Source organism: Marmota marmota, unplaced genomic scaffold, assembly GCF_001458135.2.
Source record: "Marmota marmota marmota unplaced genomic scaffold, marMar, whole genome shotgun sequence".
Classification (NCBI taxonomy): Eukaryota; Metazoa; Chordata; class Mammalia; order Rodentia; family Sciuridae; genus Marmota; species Marmota marmota.
The window spans coordinates 507993-517958 of NW_026000058.1; the positions used below are offsets into that span (position 1 = coordinate 507993).

Here is a 9966-nt window from a genome sequence, read left to right on the forward strand (position 1 = left end):
GGGTGGGGGGGGGCAGTCTGTCTTCTTGGGCCAGCACACCTGGATTCGCAGGCTGATGACCGGCTCACTCACTACCTTATCCACCTACTCCAGGGACCGAGTGTAAAGTCTGAATGGGGAAAAGGCCCGTTCACGACTGTACAGCACCTCCAGACTCCCTGCCCCTCCGCTGCGAGCCTGCGGCTGTGAGCAAGAGCTCCTGCACTCCCTCGGCAGTGGCAGCAGGAGGCAGCCACGAGGGTGGGTCTGGGCAAAGCCTCAGGGCAGGCAGGGTCTGCCAGCCAAGGTGGGGAGGGGCGCCCTCCACTGGGCAGTTACCTGACCCTCGTCCTCAGGTTCTGGCAGCTTTGGTAGTTGGGGTACAACACTTCCGAGTCTGCCTGCACAGTGTGGATGACGACAGGTCCTAGGAGGAATGGGGTGCACAGGCAGGAAGAGGCTTCACGGGGCTCTTCCCCAAGCCCCACTTCCTCCTCCCCCTCTTTGTCCACCAGAGAGCTGGAGCACAAGGTCTCCTGAAGGAGAGCAAAGGCCCCAGCGCACACCGGCCCTGCAGAGCGTTCCCACGGCCCGAGCATCGCAGAAAGCAGGCAGCAGCCTTGTTCTGTCCAGCACCTGCCCTCCTACGGGCCATGAACAGACCAGAGGGGCATGGACCCGCCCGCCCCACTCAGGCGTTCTGAGGAACACCCTTCAAGGTCTAGAGTTGAGTGTCTGTTCCTGAGTGAAGCATTCTCCTTGATTTTCTTATCCCACACTCCCCTGTCTCATCCCCAACACTCCCTGCCTTCAAGCCCTGCCAGCAACTAAGTTCCTAATGAAGAATGGGCTATCCCTAATTTGATCAGAACTAGGTATTTTCTTCCCAAAGTTCAATCTCATAGGCCAATATGGCGACTTATCACATAACAGTCTGAGAAAGGTGGCCACAAAGCCATAAATCTCCTCAGGCTGGAGTCCTGCCCAAAATAAAAGCCAGCCTTGTAGAAGAGTGGCTAGGAACCAAGGATCAGAGCACAGTGTTCCCATACATAGCTGCTGCTCAGAGATCACTAGCTCTTGTCCCCTCTGGCAGTGCCTGGGGCATCCTGACACCCTGCCAGAGGAGACAGAGTCCTGTGGCACTTCTCTTTTCCCACAGCCCAGGCCCAATGGCAAAAGGAACATCTCCCATCAGCAGCAATCTGGAATCCACTGCGGTCAGTCCACACAGCACGTAGGTGAGCCTGAGTCCCAAGGAGCTCTTTATTCTCAAATTACCGATGATCAGAACCCCAGGTTTTTAAAAGTAGCCATGGTAACTTTACTAGAATATGAGAATCCAAACACACTTCGTTGGTCTCGACAGAAGGAAAACACACTGAAGGTCTGTCGGTTAGGTCTTGAATCCGTACCTAACCCACAGGGCTGCCTGGGGAAGCCACTTTCTTTCTCTAGGGCTCATCTGCAATCCCAGGGGTGGAACCCTGTCAATGATCTCGGGAACCTCGCCCACCACTATGTCCAACAGTAACAGTGCTGGTATATGCAAGGTGGTGGTTCAAAGCAGAGTCTATCTGCATGTCCCATGCCCCCTCCTTTCCTATAGTCCCTATGACCTCTCTGAAGAATCCTGGGCTTCTGCATGTACAAAAACACAAAAAAATGATCTACATGCACATATCCTTGGATAAGTAGCTGAACCTAAAGGTGACAGCATGGATTTCGATACCAGACTGTTTGAATTCCACCAATACCATTCACCGTTTAGTATGCCTGGGCAGGTCATTTAGCCCCTCTTAGTTCTCTTATTTGTAAAATGGAAAATGGTACCCTCCTCACAGGGTTATAAAAAGACTTAAACAATATATGCGAAGTCCTTAGAATACTGTTTGGTATATACCAAGTCTTTAGTGCTGGGATTTTAAAAACTGATAATAATCTAGTATAACGTGGATGACACTACAGAGTATTCCATCTGGAGTCTGCTGCTGTATTGGCACCTTGGAACCACAGTTTACAGTAAAAAGACACTCTAAATAGACACTCAGATATGAACGGAGCCAAGGACTGGCCAAATGGGGCCAGCCAGCAGTCTCTAGCTTCCTCCCAGCCCGCGTCTCCACAGTTCTCACGGAGCTCCCTGGGGCTTCTCGAAGATTTCCTTCCTAAAGCAAAACCCAGTGTGGCACCACTTCCATTCATGGTGGCACCTTCTAGGTTCTTTGGCTCATTCGACTCCCTTGATGCTGGGGAGAGCACAGAAGTAGCTCTAACAGGAGTCAAACTGAAGTCCCCATGTCTCCGAGTCCCATGCATACAGCCACTACCCAGGAAGCCACACAGGAGACATGTAGGGACCCACTGAATTCCCTGCTGGAACCCTGGGACATCCCCAATTTGTGACCTGCCTGAAGAGAAGGGGTCACCTAAAGGCATCTTTCCTCCTCTGTCACACTTGTGGTGTTTCCAGGACGAGGGCATTTGCCCTTTTGAAGCTGAGCAAGCGAGGAGCTTCAGATGAGGCCCTGTGGGTGATTCTTGAGCTCACGGGCTCTGCAGGAGGGACGCAGAGCCTTTGTGTTTGCTTTCTGTGGGCTACACACGCCTGTGCTTAGCAGCCAACTGCAGCAGGAAACCAGCCGCAGCACCCAACCCAGCTAGGGATAAGGCAGGCGCCTCTGGCCTGAAGTTCCTATTACGTTACATATTTTTAAAAGTTTGATGCATGTTTTGTTTCTATTTGAGATACTGCTGAAGAAGCTAAAGAAAAGAACAATACCCTTTGCCTTATGGCACCCTTTACTATTTTAATTCTGATGAGGTAATGACGATCTGAAATGCAGACCAGGGATTCAAGTAAGTCTGAATCAATAACAAATGATAAAATGCAGCCACCTTTTCTGGGGGGGGGGGGGCCAACCTTGGAACCCACAGGGATTGAACTCAGGGCACTCGACCACTGAGCCACCACCCAGCCCTACTCTGTATTTCGTTTAGAGACAGGTCTCACTGGGTTGCTTAGGGCTTTGCTAAATTGCTGAGGCTGGCTTTGAACTTGTGATCCTCCTGCCTCAGCCCCTCCCCCAGACACTGGGATTACAGGACTGTGCCACCGGGCCCAGCCAAAAATGCAGCCTCCTTTGATGGCCAAAGACCCTAGATATATGGGATCCATGAGGGAAAAAAATGCAGTCCTTGGCAGTAAAAAGTTGGGGAATTTCTGACCGCAGCCATACACAGGTTTATCGTCAAAACTCAACTAAGAAACGCAGCTGATGCTCGGGTCCTACTGTGAATCAGCACTGAGGTGAGGGCCCAGATCAGCACTCTTCTGCCCTCCTCTCTCTTAGCAGGTCACTACTGTCCCCGGGATGCAGACAGCACGGCCCTGGGCAGCCTGTGCAGATGCCTGGGAGGGGAGGCCAGAGCAGGAGGCACACTAGAGCCACTGATGCACGGCCACTCCTGACAGGTCAGGCTGGAGCGGACAGCACACGGCCAGGCAGCAGCGACCCTGAGGGCAGGCACACCCGAGGCCACATGTGCAGAAGAGAGATCGGGAAACGGACACAGAGAGGGACTTTGGGAGGCCGCTCCTCAAGGGCCAGGGGCTGGCTTGTAGACCCCACAGACAGACCTTCTTTCTGACGTTGGAAAAGCCCAGCCAGCAAACAGCGAGTGGACTCCAGATTCCGATGCATGTTGGTGGAGCGAACACTGGAAAAAACAGAAAGGCAGAGACGCCCCCGGGGAGGAAGGCTGAGTCATACACTGCACCACGAGCAGCTGCAGTCTCCGGACACCCAGGGCCCTGAGGTCAGGAAGAGGATTCGCCGCTCTGTGGGATGACTGTCCCCAGAGGACTCACAGGCCAATGAACGCGACCTCCAGTCACGACTGCTCTCAGGACCACTGCATCAGACAACTCTCCCCCAAACCTCTCTGGGAGAAAACAGGAGCCCCTGGGGTGTCGGACCCCTCACACTCAAGACCTCACTCAGTGCAACATATCCTCTTCTGATGACTCACAAGACCTCCTGCGGGTTGAAAGTTGGCGAAAGGAAGGGGACGTCTTCGACATAGTTCTTCCTCAGCCTCTCTCCCAGGGCAAACATCTGCTGCATGCCCACCTTGGTCAGCTGCCCAGCCAACATGCCCCCCTGAAGTGGGGAAGAAAGAGAATCAGACACCTGCCAGGCTGATCTCAGCCCAGAGACCCACTGAAACTCGCAGTGGCCCGGAGCAGGATGCAGTGCTCACCTTCAAGGTCGTCCTGCTGTACTGAGAGTCATAAGGAGAATGTGGTTTCGGGCCACCAGCTAGATCGGTGACTGTGTAATCAAACTGAGTTTGGGGTGGGACCTCTAATAGCTGGGGGTTCCACTCTACCTGTTGTGATCATAAAAAACAAGATATGTTTTTTTAAAAGTTTCTTGAAACTCAGCATTAACATCTGGTGGTCCCATGGAACATTAGGCAGAATCACTCCGGCATTAGGCTACAGACCTTCCCGTGGGAGGAAAAGGGAGAGACGACCGACCGACTCAGGATTCCAGGTGTTCTTGGCCCAGGTCCTGAGTGCTGCACTAATACTGTCAGCGGCTACTCTGGCCCTGAGCCCAGGCCGAAGGGGAGAGATGGCCAGTGCCTGGCGGCAGGTGCTTGGCGAGTGCACGATGAGCATGGCCTTAGTGACCATGCCTGGGAGATCTCCTGGGAACCTCTCTGTAGTTTCCACGCCTGGACCCCCACGTAGCACACCACACTTGCTAGTGTCCCCTGTTATTAGTTCCTGCTATCCAACTTCTGAGATAAACAGCTGCCACCAGGAAGCCTTGGCTGCTCCCCACCTCCCTTTATTCCCTGCAGTCTGGCGCTTGCTCCCGCTGTCCTGCCATGGCTCCCAGACATCCCAAGTGGCCACAATCCCCAGCTCCAACTGTCGGTGACTCTCGCAGCCAGGAGGGCACCTCCACACAACCTGGCAACCTCAGCTGTCCTTTCCAGCGCTACCACACCCTCCCAGGCCCAGGACTCCAACTTGTGACTCCCTGCCACACACCATCCCTGCAGCCCTGCTGGCCAGAACAAAGTCGCTCTGAATGCTCCTGCTGTGACCGCAAGTCAGAGTAAACCTTACCACCTCCTCCTTCCTTTTTTCACAGTTAATCATGGCCCCTTCTCCTCAGTTCTGAGCCTGGCTTGCGGTTAGCATGGCCCAACCTCTTCTCAGCACCCCCTCAGGACTTCTTCCCTGCCCTACACACTACCTCTGCAGTCCCACAACTATTTCCTTCAGCACCATCTTCATACCTCCTAGTTTTTCAACGTGATGTTCCTAGAATTTTCTTTCCTGTCATCTGAGAAGACTCCTTCGTTCCGAAAGACTCAACAAGCCTGACCATGGCTCTGAACTTCTATAGCAATACTGGTGGCTCCTACTGTTATAGGAGAGTTCCTTTACTGGTCTGTCCTGCTCAGGAGATTTAGCTTCCTGAGAACAGAGACTCGGTCATTTATTGACCTTTATACTCTGAAATCCTAAGAAGGGTGGAGCACACCATCCATGCAATTAATAACTCTGACCATCTGCCAGATCCTGTGGAAGATATCAAGCTTGAGATAACTTGGCCCTGTCTTTCCCTGATTTTCAGATTAATAGAGGAAGCAAACTCTGAATCTAAATGACATACTAAAAGGGAATGTGTGCTATAAGAAACCAGATGAAGTCCATTGTAGTTCAAGGTAAAACAGACATTCTCTTGTGGTTGAGGATTCAGGGAATATTTCACAGAACGGATCATATGTGAGATGAACAGAATTCAGACAAGCAACAACTGGGACCTGGGAGTAAGACGCAGCTAAGAAGAAATGGTGGCATTCAGAATCCCAAAACAGCGAGAAAATTGGAGCAAAGTAGAGGTACTAAAGAATGTATATACAAAGAAGTAGTCTAGTGTGTCTCAAACTGGGAACGGTTTTCAAGCCTTTTAATTAGCAAATGCCAAGTAAAGCTGAATATTCAATGTGTACATGTAAATGCAAAAACTGGAGTTTCTCCAGCTGCAGGAGGAAGAAGAACCCGGAGCCCCAGGCAGCCAGCCCCCGGCCCACAGCTCCAGAGTAGTTCAAAAGTCACGGGTATAATCCCTATTGGACTGGGAAGACCAGACGCAGGAGAGTCAAGTTTATGATGTCTGCCACAGTCTCCATGAGTACTGTGGGTCACCTCTTCACTGCGATGACCAAAAGGCCTAAAAAGAACGATTTAGAAAAGGAAAGGTTTATCTGGGACTCACAGGTGCAGAGGTTCAGTCCATGATCGGTTGGCTCCATTCCTCTGGCCCAACGTGAGGCAGACCAGGGGGGTGGAAGGGTGTGGGGGAGCAAAGCTGCTCAGTGCTGGCAGCCAAGAAGCAGAGAAGACAAGGCACCAGAGACAGAATGCAAACCCCAAAGCATGCTGCTAGTGACCTACTGCCTCACTTGCCGGTCAGCACCCAGCACAGCAGCCCCCCACCCCCAATCGCCAATCCATGCAACGGACTGATCCACTGATCATGTCACCATGCTCATAATACAATCATTTTACCTCTGAATATTCCTGCCTTGTCTCACCCATGAGATTTCAGGAGATACCTCAGTCCAAACAATAAAGGGATCCAAGATCTCACCTAAGGCAGCAAGAACAGAGGAGGTAAATGTGAGACATCTGAATTAGTAGGTACAAGTTTTATTTTGTGGCTGGGTTGGCAGTGACTAAGGAAAAAGAAAGGAAAAGTACTACTTTGATTCTGAGCCTGTGTACCTAATGTGGAAAGGGTAGAGGAGGTGCTCCCTGACTACCACTAGGGCAGAAGAAAGTGGGGAACCTGCGCTCACTTAAGTTTGAGTGAAGTCCTCTGTGCTCCCAGTGCTCCTGGCACATCCCCGTCATTGAAGTGTTCTCTCTCTCCATCACTACACTGAAAACTGACATGAGTCACCCTTCCCCAGGTCAGAGACCGAAGTCCACAGGGCCATTCAGCTTCACTGAGAGAGCTCTCTGCTTTGCTGCCTTTGTGGTTCCCAAGAGACAAGTCCTGCAGTGCAGGTCACATCAAGTCTAGAGCCCACTCTCATCCTCTTTCCTCTTCTTAACTTAATGATAAAAACTGACTTGATAATCCTCCTTATATTTATACTCCATTATACCCCATTTCCAAAAATAAACAGATGACAGCAATACCTAAAATCTAGTAAGACAACCAAGTCAAAGCAGGTAAGAGACAGAACCAAATAAGCATAGGGGCAAAAACAGATGCAGTAATAGGTTACTAAAAATGCATCTATCAAAAATCCATACAGCTCTCATAGGTGGACCGCAAGTTTGGCACTAAGCTTTCTGGCTTTTATATAAAAGGAGAAATTTGATCAGCTAGACAAGTTTAAAGATAAAAGCAAGCAAACTGTTCAGGAGAAGTACACCATATCTAATGCTAACAGACAAATTCCTCCCAAGGGTCCTCATAAAGAGGAGAGAGTAATATAATGAACACCTTTTCAGTAGTCACAGCAATGAGTTCTGTGGGATGGTTTCTCCCAATTCCCTCAACACAGAGTGATAACATCTCACCAAAGCACATTTCAGTGAAGGCGATTCTATACTGGGAGGGATATGCTAGATTCCAAATAAGAGAAAAAAATTTGCAAACAAAAAACTTCCAGGTGAAGATTTTTTAGATAAAACAATAGTTTTAAACCTGGGTCATACACTGGCATCAGCAGGACATTTTCTAAGAAGTCACTGATGCCTGAGCCCTATTCTGAACCTCCCTGGGTCAATGATGTAGAGTCCAGACAATTCTAAAGTCTCACCAGAGAAGATCTTACAACGTCTGGACACGTGGGCCAATTAAACCAGGATTCTGGGAGGAAGACCCAGGCATCAGTATTTTTAAAATATCCCCACTTGAGTTCGATATCCTACTAAGGTAAAGAAGCATCACTATAGAAAGATGGAGGTACTGGCCTGGCACATTCTTCAGGTGCTGCGTCCTGAACGCCACCTTTCTCAGCTGAGCTCTGGCTAGGTATTAAGTAACAAGACATTATGCTTCCCAGCCGATCTATCTTGTCAAATAAAACCCCAAATACCTTAACAATGAAGCTAGGGTAGGGTGAACTGTCTTTTATAAAATCAGAAGAACCTGCCTGGTGGTCATCCTGCCACTGTCTGCAGGGGAACTAGGGAAACCTAGAATGAGAGTCAAATCTATTCTTTTGAAAGTCTACTTGGATCTACTGTAATGATCAGGAAAACAGCTAATTATGGTCCATAATTTTATTTCCAAGGCACATACTTTTATCAAGATAAGCTAAACAAAGTTATTTAAGCCATAAAAAAACCACTCATATTTTAAACAAGACTACTTTCTAAGGATTTGTAAAATGACTGAAATGACTTGTCATGTGTGTTTATCTATAAACCAATCAGGAATCAGTAAACATGTACCAAAAGAAATTTTAGTTTTTGAATGGCTGCTACATGTCCCACCCGAATATAATTAATATCAGAACCAGAAAGATAGAAAATCCCAATAACCTGTCTATTAAATGGGATATTGAAAAGAAAACCTGAGCAAGGTCTTCCAGAAACAAGTTATAGAGGGCTGATGACATTCACTTGTGGACTAATTTGAAAGAGGGTTGTTTCCACCCCTGGCTTTTATGCACATATTTTATTCTAGATAACCAAACAGTTTTAAAGCATCTACCTACAGTCTGCAGGTATGATCTGGTAGGAGAGGTACTGTGTCTTCTCTTATTGCAAAATGAGACCATGGACTATGATGTTCCACATTTTGTAGTTAGAGAGAGATGATGGATGAAGCTGGTGTGCTAAGCCATAAGGACCCCTCTTCCAGAAAGGCATGACACCCATCACACACTGGCTCAGGAGAAATCTCTAAAAGAAACTAAATCTTTCTACAGGGCTTCGGGGAATACATGCACTGTACATACGAGGCCCAGGTCTAGACAGTCAAGCTTTATTCTTTGCTACCACTGATAACCTGTCTTTAACATGAAAAAAAAAAAAAAAAAAAAAGAAAGTGTGTGTGTGTGTGTGTATTCCTATCAATTACTTCCCAGCCCTCTGTAACAAGAATAAATGGGGAAAAGTGGGGGTAGAGGTTGCCCAAGAGATGGGTCATGTGTTTACAAAATGATAAGGAACTTTGATGATGTGATGGAAAAAAGCAGGTAAGGGACTGAATAAAGACCAAAGCATCAAAAAATAAGAAATTCCAGTACCAGACAGAAAGTAGTGTAGCCACAGAAAGGCTAACTAGAAACCCACATATGTTAAGCGCCTGCTAAAATATATTTGAGAAGTACCTTAGAGATTTGCTTTAAGTGAGGCCTGCTTTGAAAACTGGGTTTTAGTGTACAGTGTGAAGAGTTCAACTCTCTCGGTTTTCTCTAGAAAGCAACTATGACCATGAAGATGGACAACCTGTTTGATTTGCTCCAACTTCAACTTAAGCATCGCACACTAGGCATTCCAGTGGGACTTGGGGACCTGCGTACAGAGAGGCTAACCATAAAAAACATGGAACTATGTGTGCTCTGAGGCTAATTAGTCATCGTTAACCCTGCAGAGTTCAAAGCATCATATCCCCAAACCGACCACAAGCCCTTCCACTAACTATAGGTCTAGAAGCCTGAAACCAGAGAGCCGGGACACAGCGACTGTCACCACGTCTTCCTGCGACCTCCAACCGCCTCCAGCTAACCCTGAAGAGGGGTCCTGGAACCTCTCCCAAGGCAGCCCCTGAGGTCCCGTTAGGAAGGTCCCTGACACAGCGCGACGGTCCCCGACAGCACCGAGGCGGCCGTCCCGGCTCGAGACAGGCCACTTTGCGGCCCTGGCGAGCCGCTGACCGCTGGCCAAAGGGCCCCCGGCGAGTCCCGGGCTCCTCCGGAGGCAGCAGCGGCGCCGCA

The 9966-nt window shown here is 49.1% G+C and overlaps 1 protein-coding gene across 5 annotated transcripts in view; it reads right to left on the reverse strand.

Moving 5' to 3' along the window:
- Positions 1-9858, reverse strand: part of Acp6 (acid phosphatase 6, lysophosphatidic) — a 28049-nt gene extending 18191 nt beyond the window's left edge. For 2 of the 5 annotated variants that reach the window (XR_007351475.1, XM_015507058.2), the window contains exons 1-5: positions 6575-9858; positions 4243-4371; positions 4012-4142; positions 3620-3699; positions 319-406 (exon numbers count right to left, since the gene is read on the reverse strand). Coding sequence is in view for 4 of the 5 variants with exons in the window: in XM_015507058.2 (XP_015362544.1) it covers positions 319-406; positions 3620-3699; positions 4012-4142; positions 4243-4371; positions 6575-6604 (458 nt within the window). In the remaining variant the exon portion in view is untranslated. Of the gene's footprint in view, positions 1-318; positions 407-3619; positions 3700-4011; positions 4143-4242; positions 4372-5295; positions 6508-6574 lie in introns of those variants that run through there. The other 3 variants (XM_048813883.1, XM_015507056.2, XM_015507060.2) reach the window with 3 other exon arrangements.
- Positions 9859-9966: the final 108 nt, after the last annotated feature.